This window comes from Aricia agestis, chromosome 5, assembly GCF_905147365.1.
Source record: "Aricia agestis chromosome 5, ilAriAges1.1, whole genome shotgun sequence".
NCBI lineage: Eukaryota > Metazoa > Arthropoda > Insecta > Lepidoptera > Lycaenidae > Aricia > Aricia agestis.
Genome location: NC_056410.1, coordinates 1,814,110 through 1,834,062, shown reverse-complemented (window position 1 = coordinate 1,834,062; position 19,953 = coordinate 1,814,110). Strand labels below are relative to the sequence as shown.

At 36.5% G+C, this 19,953-nt stretch overlaps 2 protein-coding genes and 1 long non-coding RNA gene across 9 annotated transcripts in view; 2 read left to right on the top strand and 1 right to left on the bottom strand.

Moving 5' to 3' along the window:
• The window catches only part of LOC121727329 (mitogen-activated protein kinase-binding protein 1), a 98,830-nt gene extending 87,282 nt beyond the window's left edge, over positions 1-11,548 (top strand). For 6 of the 7 annotated variants that reach the window (XM_042115103.1, XM_042115102.1, XM_042115097.1 and 3 more), the window contains 8 exons: positions 2,142-2,240; positions 3,160-3,275; positions 4,419-4,551; positions 5,051-5,161; positions 8,179-8,289; positions 8,599-8,715; positions 9,159-9,287; positions 9,701-11,548. In XM_042115103.1, coding sequence (XP_041971037.1) covers positions 2,142-2,240; positions 3,160-3,275; positions 4,419-4,551; positions 5,051-5,161; positions 8,179-8,289; positions 8,599-8,715; positions 9,159-9,287; positions 9,701-9,849 — 965 coding nt within the window. In that variant the 3' untranslated portion in view covers positions 9,850-11,548. The remainder of the gene's footprint in view (positions 1-2,141; positions 2,241-3,159; positions 3,276-4,418; positions 4,552-5,050; positions 5,162-8,178; positions 8,290-8,598; positions 8,716-9,158; positions 9,288-9,700) is intronic. The other variant, XM_042115101.1, reaches the window with a different exon arrangement.
• Positions 11,549-11,728: 180 nt separating this feature from the next.
• Positions 11,729-12,746, top strand: LOC121727015. Its single transcript, XR_006035611.1, has 2 exons — positions 11,729-11,826; positions 11,909-12,746. It is a non-coding gene; the product is annotated as an uncharacterized LOC121727015 (long non-coding RNA).
• Positions 12,747-12,920: 174 nt separating this feature from the next.
• On the bottom strand, positions 12,921-17,276 carry LOC121727042. The gene is made up of 4 exons (XM_042114720.1): positions 17,243-17,276; positions 15,695-15,787; positions 14,272-14,379; positions 12,921-13,115 (listed from the first exon to the last, which is right to left on the bottom strand). The coding sequence occupies exons 1-4, from the start codon at positions 17,274-17,276 to the stop codon at positions 12,967-12,969; spliced, it is 384 nt and encodes a 127-aa protein (XP_041970654.1). The 3' UTR covers positions 12,921-12,966.
• Between the last annotated feature and the right edge of the window lie 2,677 nt (positions 17,277-19,953).

Here is a 19,953-nt window from a genome sequence, read left to right as displayed (position 1 = left end):
AGTTTTCTGGCCATAAAACTGTAACTAGATCTAAAAGTTTGTATGATTCGTCAACAAAACAACATCCTCCTCCAGCTAAAAATATTGCTTACTATTTCGACGGTAGTAGCGTTCAACAATACGCAAGTGAAAAGAAAAAGACAGATGAGATACCACGATTAGGTAAATCTGATTATATGGCAAATACAAGCAAATCTTTGCACCCCCAGTTTGCTGATAAACATAAACATATGAGCACAATGGAAGGTTGTGAACAAGGCGCGATGACTAAGTCTAAAAGTTGCAGCTTTGAAGTAGTATTAGAGCCAGCTACTAAACCTCTTAAGACTCTAACCGAAAAAAGAAATTCGCACGTGAAAAGAAATTTGGAAAAATTTGAAGAACAAATTAAAAAGGGCGCTCAAACTAAAACGAGTAAAAACCAGCTAAACAAGGAAAAGGCAAGTAACTCTAAATATTATAATGCCACAAAAAGCTTAGAGCGCGACTCGAGTCAGAAGAATAGTAATAATACCAAAGTCACAATGGAGTTCGTTCCGCATAAACCTCCAAAACCAATTAAAAGAACTCCTTCAGTTAAAATGAACAATAGAGTGAAGGCTGGTCTCGATAAATCCACACTGAGTTCATCTATTTCTTCCCAGTATAAAGCAAAATTAGATGGTCTTCAAAATAAAAATTATATTTCTGGTAAAAAGCGCGAAGACAAAAACTCAAACTTAGAAGATACTGCTGATAATGATGAAAAAACTTTTGATATTTATGTAAAAGAGAAAGACGTCAATGAAAATAGATCAGAAATACAAATGGATAGCCTCGAAGTGTATGCTATGCAGAAGATGGAAAGAAATAACTACGTGAGCATGGACTCGTTAGACGTTACCGCTGATGACAATCACGACTTTGCTAAAGATTCATTAGACTACTATGCAGAAAGGGATGCCGCTTACTATGATAAAATTCAAAAGGAGCAAAATAATTTAAAACTTTCAAAAAGTGAAGCAGATTTCATATCGGCAACATACAGTGGTGAAAATGTTAACGCTAAAGAAAATATCGCACCGGATACGAGTAATGAGGTTATGAAATATAAATACATCGAGAGAAAATTGGAAATTATCAACAAACTAGTAGAAATGGAGGAAAGGAAAATCTTACAAGAGAAAATATTCAAAGAATGGCGGATGCGGCCATTGCGAGCTAATATAAATGATGGAAAAGGAGTAGTAAAAGTGTTATCACGAAAGTTTGAAAAGTTAGCGAGCAAACGGAATACGGTACCTAATTTTGCATCATTGACACTAGAGGAGGTAGACACAGATCCGGAAAGTCCTGAAAACAAAGAAATAAAACGAAATTTAAGCTTGCCAGACATATTAGATACGGAACAAATAGGATTGACGGTAGAAAACATTGACATTTCGAATACAGCTGAAACCGAGGCGGACCATCCTAACGCCGAACCCTCAGAGCCCGAAGAGAAGACTCAACTGAATAACACGTTTCAAAATATCGTAAAACCTCCCAAGTCACTTCCCCAGAGAGTTTACAACGAGATGGTCATACCGAAGACGGACGTACATTTGGACAGCGAGAATTACGAATCTTCGACTACGTCTTCTAGCTGCAATAATTCCCCTAAACACATGAGATTTTACGGGTTCAACAGACCGAAAACTCCATTTCGGAAAGTAATGCGTCATCCGACTCCGAGATTATGTATGGAGAATCAGGTTATGCAGGGTAGAATAAGGCCAATGTTAAGTGGGAATGCCGTAAGAGGTCTAGCCAAAAAGATGCCCCTAACCCCGGTACTGCCGTCGAAATTCACGCCGTCAACAGGTTGGCTCGCATGTCTAGATGTTACGGTCGTTTCTAGCTTTGGATTATAGCCGCGTCTATTTTGTTTGAGCGTATCTTATGATTTACAGCGATACCAAACCACGAATCATGGATTGCTTTCGACATTGTGTTTCAGCATGGTTTTATTTGCATTGTGTAGTGTTTAGTTTTGGGCCAAAATAATTTTTGACGTTCAAAATACCTTTCTGCACTTTTGCATTAACTAGATCGAAGGTTAAAACTGACGTCACAAGTTATTCTGGCATGCGTGTGCGCATGTTAACGTTGCGGGTGTGCAGCGCGCTCGTTAGCGCCGCCGGAGCCGGAGGAGGGGATGCGGCGGGCGATATCCCTGTCCGACCTGGCCAAGCCCGTGCCCGCGCCCAGGATGAACCAAGGTTTGTGGTGCTGGGAGAAGGGGACTAACGCCCGTATCATTCACTCAGTCGTTTCCTCGAGATTTCCTCTGCTCGACTTAACCTCAACCCTAAAAAAATTGTCGTTTGTTCAAAAAAACGTTGTAATTTTTGGGGTTTGTAGAATTCGGTTGAGTCGAGTGAAGGCAATCTCGAGGAATCGGCCAATGATATGGGTGTAAAAGGGTCGAGGTGGCATTTACTCAAATTTTCTACTAGAAAAGGACACCAATGGGATTTTCAAGTTTCAACCCTTGAACTTCTGCTGCGTTTTGAATAACATTTTATTTGCTTAATGCTTTTCTACTTAAAGCCTTTAATACTTTTTAATGTTTCTTTTTTGTAATTAACACTTCACAAACTTGCATCTGTCACTTTTGTGTTTTAATATCAATGAATGTAGTTGCATGAAATATATTTAGTTTTAAATTCTTAAATGGTAAGTAATTAAGTATGTTCAAAAAGTTTATGTCATAATAAATCCATATGGGTCATAGTGAAGTTATGGCTCAATTCTGGCTTGCTCTTTAAAAAAAAAACAAAAAATAATTATGATAAGCATTTTTCCTTATACCGAGATATGGGGGTGCTTAATTGATACATCGATGTAGTAATAATGTAAAATAAATATAATAAAATTAGAAGAAGACACATAATTCTTTACTTTCTATCACTTATGTTCAGTCTCTAACAACAAGTAATATAATAACATCGAGAAAATTGATTCCTAGGCAGTTAACAGACCAACGTCATTTGGTCGGGTCAAATCATTTCAATTAATTGTGATCCGTCGGCTAGGTTTGACTTAACGCGACCAAACTACGTAGGAATCACCTTCTCTGATAGTACCACGTAACCAACTGCTAATGTTTAATCTTTGCTAACTATACATCTGGTGTAGGTGCGCCGAAGCCCGCGCCGCCGGCAACGAAGTCGCCGAGCGGGTTCGTGCGGCCCGCGCCAAGACACACCAAGACCAACATGACCAGGAGTTCCAGTGTTGGCGTGCTCAATCAGGTACACAGCGGTAGTTCTGCTAAAAGTTGCAGTAAAGTAAAAGGTAACTGAGACACCGAGCTTAGCTTGGAGTTCAAAGGGAAAAATAATATAGATAACCTAAAATCATTTGTCTTTTATCGGTTTTTCAAGGATACGACCTAGACCCAGTTTCATCAAGCAATGTTAAATAAATAATGGCTTGTTAAATCAGATAACGGCCTGTTAGAGCTATCGAGCGTTCCACCATACGCTAATGTCATGTCAAATCGCCTAACACGGTGTTAAATTTTATTTCCTGCTGGGGAGGTTATAATAGTCAAAACAACAACTTTCAAAGACAATATCCAATATCAATAAAATAATCTGTTTTGACTTTTGAGTGTTGCCGCCAAGTTTCGTCACATCCTTACATATTATTTATTATTTTTCATGTTATGCATAATTATTTATTTTCATTTTGTCAAAAATTGAGCCCTCGGATTTGTCTTGACATTGCAAATACACTGACTTGTATCAAAATTACCAAACCGAAATAAGTAAATAAGAGTTTATATTATGATTCATGTTTTCAGCTTTGACAGATCATAATTATTAACCTGGTAAATTAAAAAGAACTATTGTATTGAATAACCAGATGACGTATTATACGAATAAGGTGAAAATGACACATTGCAGTCAACACGTCGTATTAAACTTGTACATTGCAATTTCGTTGCCTTATAACAAGAACGAATGAATTGAATGTTATTCACTCGTTGTTCACTTAACATTCCCCGCGTAAAAACGATCGAAACGCTCAAAATGCCTCCTATTTTAAGCGTTTTGATTTGATTTTAAATGGAACGCGGGGATTGTATTTACTAATCCGCTGTTAAATTTTTACTGTGGGATATAAGTATTTTAACAGTCTGTTTAATTTTCCAAGGTCCGTTAAGTAATGCCTTGTTAGGATTTAACAAACAGAGGTTGGTGAAATTGGGTCCTAGCCTTACAAATGTTTAAATTGTGTAACGACTAAAAAAGTATTAATAGTATTGTAACTGGTTATCCGCGTCACGTACCAAGTAATCGGGTGTGCATTACGCCTGAAATGTTTACGGTAATGGTACGTTTCCAGATCGATTAGTAGTTTGTATAAATAATCACCTTGTTAAATTACAGAGCGACTCGGAGTCTGACCAGCCGACGCGCCAGCAGGCGATGCGCGCTCAGGGTCTCATGCGACCTACCATCAGCTCCATGAACAAGGCCGCCGCCAACACGCGCCGACGTATGCCCAACTCCTATTACACAGGTATAGAACTTAGCAGGCCTAAACCGGCCACTTTGAGTGAATCGTAAAATGTTTTGAAAGAAGATGATTTACAGTAACTTCTAACAATTCACCTTAATTATATTTCAGTGTATTGACATTTGATGTTTCACATTTTCAATGCCGTTTCACGACATCTGAAAAAAATGAATGAAAGAAACAAAATATGAAACACTCAAAGTGGCCATTTTAGACTTAATGCTTGAAAATTCACAGACACTGTAAACTAAACAGTGCTTAGTTAATATTACGCATAAAGCAGCGAAAATACACAATATTATAACATAGAACTTAGAAGATTGAAATTGAAAAATGAATAAACAAACATTAATTTTTAAACATAGATAAGAAAATTGCACAATAAAAGGTGATATAATCAAATTAAACTACTTTATAAGTGAAACAATTTAAGACGCTTATAACTAACGCAGCCAGCCACACGCTAGTGCTGGAATAACTAACCTCACTGTTGTGCACGTAGATTGCTTCGTAGCGGGGCGCTCGGAGTCGTCGTCTGAGGAGGGGGCGGAGGGCGCGGCGACGCAGCACCGCCCCCGCGCCGCCTCCGCTGACCGCGCCCAGCGACGGATAGGTGAGTGGGATAAAGCTTAGAACAAACCTACGCGTCAGTGACGGAGCGTCAAGTTGTCAAATGTGTTTTTTGTTCACAAAACACACATTTGACAACTTGACGCTCCGCTTCGCAGTCGCCTGGTCGCGTTGGGTTGGCCTAAGTTTAAGGATGTATATATTATACCCTAATTAAAACTTTATGAGTGGGATTAAAAAGATGCTATACTCTTAAAGATTGGAACTCTTAGGTAAAATATGACAAGTCGAAAGTAATACAATTTTAGCCATTTTGCTTAAAGTTATCCTGTCTGTACTAATAAAATAAATAAATAAATAAATAAAAAATGTTTTATTTCTGAGTAGATTTTAAGAAAATACTTTCAGAATGTTAATATTAGCTACGGTGCCTACCACCGGTTCGGGAACTATCCCGGCGAGAAGAACCGGCGTAAGAAACTCGCACGGGGCCCACTTTTTTTACCAAAAAAAAGTGAGGTAAAAAAATTAATCTTTTAAAATAAAATTTACAATGCTGTAACTTAAAATTATACAATGTCAACATACATACATAGTAAGTCATGTACAATAATGTAGAAGTAGCCTTGTAAGCAGCCATCCTACTCCCAAGATGTGCCATCATTTATGAAATCATTGACCTTATAATAGGCTTTGGCACACAAACGCTCTTTGACTACTTTCTTAAATTTATTAATGGAAAGGTTTTTAACGTTTTCTGGGATTTTATTGAAAAGGCGTATACATTGACCTTTAAAAGATTTACTGACTTTACTAAGTCTGATCACTGGCAAATCTAGCTTGTACTTATTTCTGGTGTTTCTACAATGAATGTCACCTTTGGCTTTAAATTTACATATATTTTTTCTAACATGTATTACATTATCTAAAATGTATTGAGAAGCTACTGTCAGAATACCAATTTCTTTAAACTTTTCTCTCAAAGATTCAAATGTAGACATTTTGTAAATCGAACGTATAGCTCGCTTCTGCAGCACAAATATAGTATTAATATCGGCAGCGTTTCCCCATAAAAGGATACCATATGACATTCTACTGTGAAAATAGCTAAAGTATACTAATCGTGCAGTGTCTTCGTCAGAAATTTCCCTAATCTTTCTGACTGCATATGCTGCAGAACTGAGTCTATCTGCGAGTTTAGCAATATGAGGACCCCACTGTAATTTACTATCTAGTGTAATACCTAAAAATACAGTAGTGTCCACCAAATTCATTTTCTCATCATTCAATAGTACATTGGTTTGAACTTGCCGTACATTGGGCAAAGTAAACTTTAAACATTTAGTTTTCGTAGAATTCAAAAGTAAATTATTAACATTAAACCAATGTACTATTTTTGAAAGAGTACAGTTTACCTCGTCGTAATTAGACTGTTGTCTCTTCACTTTAAAAATAAGTGAAGTGTCATCAGCAAAAAGTACTATTTCATTATCATTATCCTTAACTAGATAAGGTAGGTCATTTATGTAGACGAGAAAAAGAAACGGGCCTAAAATAGATCCCTGTGGGACACCTAATTCTATTTTGGTTCCATTTGATCTCTTATTATTGATTTCAACCCTTTGAGTCCTATTTTTGAGGTAAGATGTCAAAAGGTTGAGTGCTGAGTCCCTTATGCCATAGTGGTGTAATTTCCTAATCAATGTAGCATGCTCGACACAGTCGAAGGCCTTAGAGAGGTCACAGAAGACACCTAAGGCATCCTGCGATCCCTCCCAAGCTTCAAATATACTACATAGAAGACCTATACCAGCATCCGTTGTGGAACGACCCTTAGTAAAACCGTATTGATTTTCGTGTAATAAATTATTTGAATTAAAGTGTACCAATAGCTGTTTTAAAATTATTTTTTCAAATATTTTGCTAAGAGTCGGTAAAACCGATATAGGTCTGTAATTTGTCGGATCAGACTTAATTCCCGCTTTAAATAAAGGTATAACCTTGCTGTGCTTCATTAAGTCAGGAAAAACACCATTCTCTATACAGTTATTAAAAATCATTGCTAGATGAGGAGCTATGATGTCAATTACTGATTTAATAATTTTTGTAGACAATCCCCAAAGATCGGTGGTATTCTTAATGTTTAATAATTTAAAAGTATCAATAATGTCTTTGGGGTCAATCTCTCTAAACTTAAAATTGACATTACATTCCTTTATATTATCTTTGAGTAGTTTTTCGGCAGCTGCAGGTGAGGAGTTTAAGTTTTTCGTAGTTGAAACCGGAATGTCAGCAAAGAATTTTTCAAAGGCTGTCGCAACTTCTAGGTCATTGGTAATTTCTTTATTTTCAAAATACAGTTGAAAATCCGAGCTACGACAGGTGACGTTTCCAGTCTCACCAGCTATTACCTTCCAAGTAGTTTTAATTTTATTTTTGGAATTTTTAATCTTTTTCTTTATGTACATAGCCTTAGCAGATTTGCAAACTTTTCTAAAAGTTTTAGAATAGTTTTTAACGTATTCTTTAAATGCTACACTATTATTAAAACATTTTTCTTCATACAGACTATACAATCTTTGCCTGCTTATTTTAATTCCTGCAGTCGCCCATTTAGTAAAATTATTTTTCATTTTTTTATTGTTTCTAACCGTTACTGAAGTAAACACACTGTTAAATTGGGTTCTTATTATCTTAAATAATTTATTAAAAGCTTCATCTGAGCTATTCGACCCATTCAATAATTGAATACTTGAACTTAGATTATTTCTAAACTTCTCAATGCGTTTAGTATTCACAGGAATAAATACAAGCTTTTCCTCTAAGTTATTATCACAATTTATATTATATTATATTAATTGACAAATAATAGTAATTAGATGGAGTACAATGAAAAGTAACTATGCTGTATTAAAATAGGACTAGAATTCTGTATCGGGAACATCTTTACCTATTTTGATAGAAGATAATATCCAACGTATTAGCATAATTTCGTTTAGAAGTTATTTTAGTATGTTATCGTACCCTTCATATCAGTGTAACGTGTGTATCATGTATAAGGTCGCAGCGGCAGCGAGCGGGATATCTCGGCAAAGGCGCGCGAGGTGACAGCACGACTCACTACCAACACGCGCCAGCGGAACAAGCCCGACACGCCGCCCGACAAGGACCGTAAGTCCCACCCACTACTTATTTACGTACTGATCTTCTTTGTAAACTTATGTAATAAGAAGTTTAGTACAAATTTAACTGTATTTTTTGCCGTTGTTTGCAACTAGGAGCGCTGTTTTGATTCCATGAAAGTCACAGTGGCAAGGATTTACAAAAATTTGCGCGCAGCATTCAAGCTGCTTGCGAAGTTTTTATAGATAATTTATAAAAATGTCTGTAGCTTGAGTGCTGCTAACTACTTCTGTTTGTTACCGAACTGTTATTCCAGTTGGCTGGTCTTGCGTATATCTAACATGAGATATTTTTCAGTATCGCCGGCGGAGCTATGCGCATCGTTGAAGGAGCAACTAACACGCACGGCCGGCAAAGTGGTGCAGCTGTACCGCACACTGCAGCACGAGCCCGGAGCCGCCGCGGAGATCAGCGGTGCGTATACACCTGCGTATACACCTGCATATACACCTGCATATACACCTGCATATACATCTGCGTATACGTGCACGCATACGTACACGTATCCTTTCCCAGTTATCTAATTGCAGCAATAGAGCGCATTATGCTGCATAATGCTACGTTCAAAGGTTCAACTACTACAAGCACTCTCAAAAAATATTCACGTTCCAAATTAAGCAGTAGAACACTTGGGCATTTTGCAATTGGAAAACAGGGGTAGTCTCAGTGAGACCTCAGAGAACTTGTCAATACTGTGGCAGTGGTTCCAGTGCAGGGTGTTTTCCGATTGCCGTGGACTCGCGTTTGTCTGCTTCTTAGTCCCGATTCCTTGGGGCTCGTGCGCAGAGATATCGCATCGATACATTACTGCGCACGTACTAGCATGTTGGTTATCAATTATAAAATCTATGTATCAGGTCTGGAGGCGGCAATAGTGGAGACGCAAAAAGTGCTGCGTGGAGCCGTGAGCGCGCAAAACGGCACGGACGGAGACGAGCGTGCGCTTGCCGACGCCGCCAGGCACCGCCTCGACAGGGTAGCTAAAGGTATAGCCATCACACTTGACCTATTTCTCTGTCTTCTTCATGGCACCACGTAGATTTTACACGTAAATAAACGATGTAGTAAATTATGTGTGGTGACATTAGCGAACGGTACATCCGTTTAACCGTTATTGTCCTACATTAAAAGACAGTTTTTGAGATTCACAAGCACAAGCTCGTGTTATTTTATATATCAATTTTACTTCTGCGTGCCTGTCGATCGGCGGGCAAGAATTCCTTATGCAAAGAGTATAAACATAAGACGGGGCAGAAAATTAGTTATTTGCTATCGTGCCTTTAACTCTCAAGTTCTAATCTAAAGTTAAAATATAATATCAGATGAAACTTAATTATAACAACCTACATACATTAAAAAAACAGTTGTATTGAACACAATATTAACTCTTTGTCAACAGAAGCGACCTCATCAGGTAACCCTGCCATATCACTGATAGAGCAGTATTCGGACATCCTCCTCAACATGATGCAGAGCAAGATGGTGAATCAGTTTTCCCAGAGCCCGCAGAGCCTGCCGCCCGCCGCGAGAAACGAGGGAGACAGCTAGTACATAGACAGGGACGACTAAACCAAATATTGTATTACTAATAAGGATAACATTCGTAGATTCATGACTTTGAGTGGTTCGTGTTTAGGTCTTGAGTCAGTCTGACTTAAAGTTAATCTTGGATTGTTACTCTTCTTCAGTATTTATGAAAGGGCTTACAATATGATAACAGACGAATATAATTGTCGCAAGCGGGGTAAAGTGTTGCGTTGTTTGTATTTTAAAAAGAAAATGACATTGAAATTATAACATCAACTCTGTCTTTTTAAACTTATAATAATATTCTAAGCTATGAGTATTTTATTTCACTCAACTATGGCATGTCAAAATCATGCGAATTAAAATATCTAAATCATTGTAACTAATACTTTGCTAATTTTTGTGCTACCTTATACTGTAACTATTCTACTTATTTCTACTGTATTGAACTGTTTTACTTGTAATTATGTAAATATTATTCTTATGTTCTAACATTTTTAGTCTTCCTAAGTTATATATTCTGGATATGAATACGCGCTGCGTGATTGGCTGTCAGATGAAGCGTTATGCGCGCCCACCTTTGTAATATACTTTGCATTTATACTTAATTTGCATTTTAAAGGCGACCATTTTGTTACATTCCGCCATCTTATGACGTATGACGTGTATTACTGATACAGTCGTTTCATCATACTATAATTGTCGACAAATTATGTTTTATTATCCTACTCGAAAAAAGGAGGAGGTAATAATTGTTTGCGGCAAATGTCATAATTAAAACTAAGTAAATGTCTAGTGTGATTGTCTAACGGAATAAATAATTCGCTCACCATGTTTGATATTTAAGGTTAAATAGGACGCTGTTAAATAATTAAGAATAAAAAACAACAAAAGCATTGACAGAATGAGAGGAAAATATGTGTATGGCTCCTTTGAGTACTTCGTGTAGGAGAAAACTTGAAGTCACAATTTTTAACAATCACAATTTGTAGCGACAAGTTTAGGTATTAGAATTATTGTCTGTAAATAGAAGCTTTGATTTTACGAAGTCGAAGACAAAATATATTTTCATTGATTATGACATTCCCTATTTAAACATTCGTCCTTTTTGAAGAATGTGTGATATCTCTCAGTATTGCCTCTCTTTCTCAGTGTTGCCAATTTTTTTCAAACAACGAATGAAAGAGAACGCATGAGAGATATTTGACACGTTTTAAATGAAATAAAATCGTCAATTTGAGCCGTCGCTTTTGCAATTAATTATATTATTAAATCGTAATTTTAATAAGTAATAGACACAAAGCTAACTACGGCTATTTAAACGATGTAAAAACGGTACCAACCTATTTTTACTTATGAATAATTGTATTTATGTATATTCATTTAATTTTGATAACTGTCAAATATTCTACATAAATAAATGATAATAATATTATGTTCACACATGATGATTACTAAGCATGATAGTTTAATAGGTTTTGTATTTAATTCCAAAAAACATTCAATTATTGCTGTACGTGATTCTGCATGCACGATGTCAAAGACTATTTGACAGCTGTCAAAATGCGCGCCAACATTGTAAATGCAATATTGTAGGGTCATTGACCTAATAATGTAGATAGTTTTTTTATTTAATGTTCAAAATTGTAATGCCATTTACGAAAAAGACTAATGTTCATATAAATAATGTTTAGTGTAATATTATACGATAAATATTGTTTTTTTTTGTTTTTTATTTATTTTATGTTGTTGCTGGACCCTTATTTTTTCCTGTTGGTATTTTATTTGACAACATTTACCTTATTTTCCAAGTATAACTTAAGTATCTTTTATATTCTATTATGTAAATGATCCAGCAACATTTTCTCCTTTTTTTCTTATTTTTACCTTAAACGTTAAAGTTGTTATTTGTTTAAAAAAAACAACATGGGTTGTATAATAATTGGTGGAATGCACTTAGTACTTATATAAGTTGCTTCAAAGAATAGGTTATAGTCTGTCGAGAAAGTGAAGAAATTAAAAAGTGGCAACATCGTAGTGTCACCCCTTTCAAATCAATCCAAGAAAAAAGGATTGGAAGGAGAACTGATCAAAAACTCCGCGATAATATAATGACTGCTAAGTGCTTAAGCTGACTAACAATGTTGCAATATGCTGTTAGCTACAGACACTATAATACCACCTTCATCTCGTCAGGTGGAAAAAGAAAGTTGTTTACACTCTTAAAGTAACTACTACTTTGGTAAAGGAAAATTTTATATCAGTTAAGTTAAAACGCGAAATCAACCTGCGGTTATGTTTTTACTGTATTCATAATATTTTATTTTGTGAACATTTAAAAATATGTCTCTCTCGTCGTGTCGTTGAGCATTCTATTTTAGGTATTAGTACTAAGGACCGCTGTGAACTATCACTACTTTTAACGTAGGTGAAATATTTATTGAATTTTACTAATTATGGAATTGGGGAGGAATTAAATTCTTAGAATAATATTATCACGTCTTCGTAGATAATTATTTTTGGTAGAGGCCAAATATTTGCAATTAACCGACCGGTTTATTGCGTAACTTATTTGCACTAATATTCTTATACATCACACTTTAGGATAAGTTTATAAAATTCTAGGCTATAAAGTAAGTTTTTTAAAGAGAAATTGAAGAAGCCATCTTACAGATCCAGCAGTTACATATTTGCCGTTTCCTAATCTACTAACAATTGATGTTGCACGCATTACTCTGTCCGCCATTTTGTACCGTTTTAGCCGCCATTTCGTGCACTACAAGATGGCGTCGATGTGTGAGGATGAATGTTTCATTGTAAGGTAGTTTGTTATGTATTGGTCGTTTTTCGTCCACAGCGACATAAGTCGTTCCTCGTATGTACAGAATTTCGTGTAAGTCCATTTTTATAGAAATAAACATTCAAAATGTAACAAAATTTTATTTAACCTTTGGGATTCATATACTTACAGGGTAACACCCAGAGCAAAGCCGTCCAAATAGCCACGTACATAATGCGAAAAAAATGGAAACACTTCCCTATTTCCCACATCTTAAGGATTATTGTCTACTATCACGTTTAGTATGATGTCCTCGTAATATGTGGACGACCCCACAGAGACGAAGTTCTTTGGCACTGTTATCTGGGTCCATCATCATCATCATCATCATGAGCGTCGTGTATGATGTTCAGCTCGTACGAGGGTGTTTGCAGGATGCCGGCGCGGATCAGGAACTCTATGAATGGCCGACGCACTTGACGCTGGTGGTATCGCGCTGATCTTATCACTGAAACGGTAAGAATGTCGTTTATTATACGTAAGTATATATATAAGTTTATTATAGCTGTAGACTAAAAATGTTCTTTAATAATTACTGTAGGCAAATTATCGTTTCAACCACAAATATTAAGGTGATTCACCTTAAAAATACCCAGTAAATTAAACCATTACCTAAGAAAACTAATTAATATTTAAGTGCATTAAAACACTCTTCTATGTAAATGAAATTAAGCGTAATGTTGGTGTTACCTATATAATTTTTGAAACAAAATGGTGATCCAGATGGTAAGATAAGAGTTTTAATTTGATATTACTAATGTATGGATGGTGATGGTGTTAATGGTCAGGGCCCCGCTACCATATGTGCAATGTGTGCAATGCACACGGGCGCCATCCTCAAGTGGCGCCAAATCGCTATCTTTAGGGGCGCCAAAACCAAGGACCCAAAAAATTTGCCTAAAGGGGCGCCACAATCCTTTTTTTGCACACAGGCGCCAGTAGCCCTTACGGGGCCCAGTTAATGGTGCATTCAATAATGCACCATCTGAGAAATTTATTACAGGCAGATGGCGGGTTTAGGCATTTCGGTCGGGTTATGTGAAGCCCAGCCACGACAGCCCAGCCCAGACAATGGCCCAGACAGATCACGACCAACATCTATCAGTAGATCCGCAATCTGCCCATGAATTTCGCTAATGTTACACACGACTACAATGCATATGAGATAGTATAATACCTACTTTTGTAATGTGGGAGAAGTCAATAAAGATTTTTGACTGATTGGGATAGGTAATATTATGTTGAAGTTCCATAAGGGTCAATTTATATCGCAACGCCACGCGTAGATGCATTTCTGTACTGGTGCCTTACTCCTGAAACTGGTGCCTTACTCCCGAAACTGATATCGATTTCGATTTTCGATTTCAACGGTTTTTTGACATTTTTTAGACATATTTTAGATGTCTAAAGTGTCAAAAAACCGATGAAATCGAAAATAGAAATCGATATCTGTTTCGGAAGTAAGGCACCTGGATTGAAAGATTTCAATTGCGTGAGACGTCTTGCAAATCTGTCAAATCCATACAAAAGAAATGCATCTACGCGTCGCGTTACGGTCTGAATTGACCCTAAGAGTTTCCAATCTCGCTAGTAATATCACTCACGTGTGGCCTGCAGCGGCCTGGTGTTGGTCTGCGGACCGAACTCGTACAGCACCTGCAGGTCCGCGTGGTTCCCGAACCGGAACCCGAAACCCACGCGGTGGTCGTTACCTACGATGTGAGTACATGATAAAGTAAAATTTATTATGTAGGGCGAAAAAAATGTTAAATATCTATTTACGTTTCACACCATGTCAGCCTGGCCCCGTGGTAAGTACCTAAAGGACTTGTGTTACGGATACCAGATAACAGAAATATATATTCATAACTTTTATACTATACTTATACATATTATTATATTTAAGATTTTTATTATATCAGATACATCTTAGGAACCGGGACCCATCAGGAACATACATTTTTTTTTCCGTCAGCGGGGTTCAAAGCCCCGACCGCTGGGTTGAGCCGCCACACTTTCAACCATTGAGCCACAGAGGTCGTCAAAATTACTAAATAGTATTTTAGTAAACATTCTGCATTTGTAAAACTTAAACCGTATTATTTAATCCGTCATTGCATCAACCCGAAACAAAAATAACCCTGTGTTAAAATGTCACGCCTTTCCTACCATAAGTATTTACTAGAAACGAAACGAAAGAAATTACGTAACATAACCATTTTAGAGTTAACTGACATAACATTTAACTTAGGGTAAACCCAGACTGGTGCAAGTAAGGTTATTACTAATTTATTACGACAGGAACTTTAAACCGATAACATAATGTTAGGAAAAAATAAAATAAAGCGGTTGAATTTTAAACTCGGCGGGGCTAAAATAGTCGCTTTGGAGAGTCATATAATTAATCATAATATGATTAATTTTTAAACTCCACTTTGCGTGCAATTTATATAGTGATTCACTTAGATTAATGATTGGTCCCGCGAGTGGCGCTCGCGCGCGGAGACCAATCATTAATCGAATCGAATCACTTTTAAACTTCACTTTGCGTGCAATTCATATAGTGATTCGCTTCGATTAATGATTGGTCGCCGCGCGCGAGCTAAAAAATTAATCATATTATGATTCAATATATGATTCTCCAAAGCGACCATTTTAGCCCCGCAGTTTACTTTTTTCATTCGGTTTTATACAGTTCGATCACATCCCGTGACGCAACTACTACGGTCCGTTCATCTACGCCGCGCTATGACGTACTCGTAGCGTATCCCGTAACCCGTTATGTAACCGCTACGTAACCGCTACGAACTGCTACGTCACGTTACGACGTAGACGTCCTGTTACGTAAGTGCTACATCATGCTACGAGCTACGTAGACTACCGCTCTACGCAGCGCGTCCTAAATATTTTTTTTTTCAATTGGCTTTTTTTTACATGATTGCAGATGATTTCTGGTTTTTTATTCGACATTTTTAAACAGAAACCTTATCTGATATTTGAAAAAAAACACGCCATTTGGGGTGTTACCTTTTAATATGCGCGGTGCGAATCCGTAAATAGTAGTGAACGCCTGCGCAACGTCCTCCGGCGCTATGAAGAAGAAGCCATATGCGGGAAAACCTGTAAGTGTATTATAGTAATATAATATCAGTTTTGTTACTTTATTATCGGGGAAAACTTCCTTTATTTAGAAACGTGCATGGTAAAATTTTAACTAGTTAAATTATATATTAATTGATAGACAAAAACAATACGAATCTGAATGATAAAAAATAAAAATCTTATCTTACTCTATAGAATCGGTGCTAAGTTTTGTACCGTAATTAACAAATTTGTTAGAAGTCTAAAGTGTAATCTATCCTATCTTACTTATATTTTAATAGATGCGTAGACATATTTTTGCTATGCCTATTACGGTTTTATACCGCTATAACTCTCAGGAATTAAATTGTAGGCCCTAAGATTTTACTACCGGTAATTTACAAATTGATGGTTATTCATGAAGTTTTGAGAAGAATCTGTATGAAAGTGTGTCAGGGATAATGTGTGTGTGTGTGTGTGTGTGTGTGGCAAGCGGCCGTGAACTGTTGTGACACGGCGCACGCGTGACGATCAGGACTGTACCATTATATGTTGCCATTTAAGGGTCAATTCAGACCGCAACGCGACGCCTAGATGCATTTCTAAATTTGTACTGAATTGACTGCTTTGCATGTCGTTTCACGCAATCGAATCTGTTAGAAGAAATGCATGGGTCAATTCAGACCACATATTCTTGTGCACCTGTTCTTTTTTGCGTTTACACAGTACAGAAGTCGAAGTACAACAAGCCACCCCGGCTTCGTATTAGTAATTACAGTAAAAACTATGAAACGATCAGAATTTTTTACTGTCTTCTGGATATTATAAACATAAACTCCGGTTGATATACCTTACTGTTATTTTAAAAATCTGCATCAAATCCATACTAATATTATAAATGCGAAAGTGTGTCTGTCTGTCTGTCCGTCTGTCTGTCTGTTACCTCTTCACGCTCAAACCGCTGAACCGATTTTGCTGAAATTTAGCAAAATCGGTTCAGCGGTTAAAAAGGAGATACTTTGAGTCTCGGGAAAGGACATAGGATACTCTTCATCCCGGAAAAATGTACGGTTCCCGCGCGATAAACGAATTTTGGTGCAACGGAGTTGCGGGTATCATCTAGTTAAGATATATTTTTAATGATCTAAGCATAATATTATATTATCTAAGGACACACAGCGAGAAGCTATTTTACACTACACAGTAGTGATATCAATTTCGTTACTGTAGAAAATAATAATATTTTTTTATTACAGATTAATAATTACATAATATCAAAATATATGGTTTTAAATTACATAATTATTTGATTTAATTTTCCAAACCAGCTTTAAAGTTACGCAAGGCGACAAAAAGAAAGTATGTTATGATTTTATTAATTTATAATAATTAGCATTCTCAGAAGAAAGCTGGGTAGCTTTCTTCTTTAGCTTGGTGGGTAAGCCTAACTAACTTATAATCGAAGATAGTAAAATATAACTGTCGGAGACTGACCATCACAGTTAACTACCTTATCTAGTATAAACATTGTTGCAAACATTATATACTGTTAGTGTTTGTACTTTGTAAGGTTTTATACTTATTAACCAATAGATTTTAGAAGGGGAACCATAAAAAATTATTATATCTGTATAACCAACTACAGTATGTAGATATTTAAGTTTTAATTTATTTTACATATTTTACAACACCTTTTGGTAAATTTGCTTACACAAATAATATGTTGCAATAAAAGTTTATACTCACATTGTAACAAAAACAGTGTATAGATGAAATTTTCATTCATTATAAAAGTTACAACTAAACTTTATTTAAAACTAGCTGACATGGCTTCCTCAGCAGCAATGAATGCCTCTAAGCAACAACAATAGATATTAAGACATTATTGTTTAAAATAAAATCCCACGATTAAAAGTAATTAAGCACGCAATATATTGAGTAGGGTATACTTAACCTTTGAATAGCAGCCCTAAATTAGGATCAATAGCGCTCCATAATAATCTTTACAATAGAAGATGCGCCAATATTTGGTCGTCATGAAACGCTGCAAGTTAAAAGCTATCATGGTCTCGCTTTAATGTTATAACTTCATATGATATCATAATATTTGTTTAAGAAAAACAAGGCCTTTGCATCCGTTGTGGATGATTTATGCAGTATTTTCAGAGCAAAGCAACCACTCGTCAAATTGCCTGGGACAAGATTTGAAATGTCCGTATGGTTGCCCAAGCTCGGCATTCTCGCGACATAGTCGGCCTAGTCCAAGAATGAACACTGAATAGGTCAATACGTCTGGGACCATTCATGAGCGGCTTTTTTCACGAGTTACGATGTTTTCTTCCATCGTACAGGCGTCCGTATTATGTAGTTAAGTTTTAAAAATGTCCAAAAGATCACGTTAAAAATTACCGTAAATAGAAATCACAGTACTCCAATATCCTATGGTCACATCCCAGAACATAACATCAGTTACAACTATTATTACAGTCGAGCGGTGCAAGCGAATAGTAAACAATGTCTGCCAATTTTAGTCCATTAAACCTTAACGCAACCATTTAAGTCGCAGTTTTATTTAAACTAGTGATCGCCCAATGGTCAAAATTCTTTGAAACAGCTCGGTGCACTCCTTCTCCATTTAAATTTTAAACTATAAAGGAGTGAGCACATTGAGACGGGCCGTGCCGGGGCTCAGCGTGCCCGGGCTCATCGCAAAATCCGCCTCCATACAAATGAATGACGATTTAGTAGTCCAAAGTTTTTTGTAAATTTTAATAGAAGATCGATATTATATAACAAATAATATAAAAATTTAAAATGCATAATGAAGACAGTCCATATAAACATTTTAGTTTTATTTTAGTTTCAACCACGTAGAATACATTGATTAATAAAGGTAGATTTTCGGTAGAAGCTAAAACACGGTCTAGTAGATTTTAGTAGAATATAGCAACGTTTTTAATATATCGAGTCACGAGTGATTTAAGAGTGGTCACATTGGAGCTATCCAAAGTACTCAAAATCCGTCAATGCGATGCGACCCGGCCCGGCAATAGTGTGCTATAGCGCATTTTGCGCTGCGTTGAGTCCCGATCCGCCCCGGCACGCCCCGGCACGCGCCGACAAACTGTGCCCGTACCTTTACAGTGCAAAATTTCATACACCTACGTTTCCGCATTTTTGGTAAAAATGGTCCAAAGTTTTTGACTCGCGTATTAGTATAATATAATAAAGCTTAGCTATGTTCAGCATTCTATATAATCCTATCGTGTATCAAACTTTTTCTAGCATAGAAAAATTATTTTCAGGGGAATCAAGTTTTCAGTTTCGTTTTATCTTTAATTTTCGTTATAATATTTAGATAGAAATGAATAGTAGGTATATTGCAGCGGATCTACGACGCCAAGTATTCGATAGTGTTTGGTAGAGAAGAGTGTAGTAGAGTCTTGTGTTACTCAGTGTTGTTATTAGTGTGTCACAAAAATTATTACGATAATATACGTAAGCTATGCCCCTCATTTATAATTTCACGTTAGTGAACAAGAGTGATAACCAATGATATTCTACTTATACAGATATGTTACATCCATACTATTTTCCGGCTTAAATCTCTTCCGAACAATTTTCAAATTCAAAATTGCAAACATTGACAAATTTGACAGATAAGTGAAACAAAAGATACGAAAAACCATTTACATAAAAGAGACAGTTCTATTTTTAAATGTCGAATCGTATCGCTGTCTCTTTCTTCGCCTAAGCTATGACGAAAATTAGATTTTTTCCAGATTGTTCGAAAAAATAATTGAAAATGTAAATAATCGAGGTATTTATCAAGACAAAGGATCAAGACATGTGGTAAGAGATTCCATGTGTTTTGTTCACTTTCGAGTCATAATTGGTACATTTTCGATACACGCACGACGTCATTTTCAATTTATTTAGGTAAGACAAGACGCAGCACGTTCGTGACTGCGCTCGATGCAGACTAAACAACAGACGCCCCAATTGGGCCGTATTTGAATCTTCACAACGCGCGCGGTAGTAACATAATATCTGCTTTGAGTTTTTCATCATTGGTGATAACTGATAAATGACTCGCTACACAGATAAGTGGATATTACTCTCAGTCCATGCTAATAATAATTACCTTTACCACTCGTAAGCTTTCTATAAAACCTATCCCACCGCTCAACTCGCCAAATATGAAA

Coding starts and splice junctions, on each gene's coding strand:
- LOC121727042 (XM_042114720.1), bottom strand. CDS start 17,276: ATGTTTATACTAGATAAGGTAGTTAACTGTGATG. Junction 14,380..15,694: donor CGCACCGCGCATATTAAAAG/GTAACACCCCAA, acceptor CTCACATCGTAG/GTAACGACCACCGCGTGGGT. Junction 13,116..14,271: donor CAGGCCGCTGCAGGCCACAC/GTGAGTGATATT, acceptor TTACCGTTTCAG/TGATAAGATCAGCGCGATAC.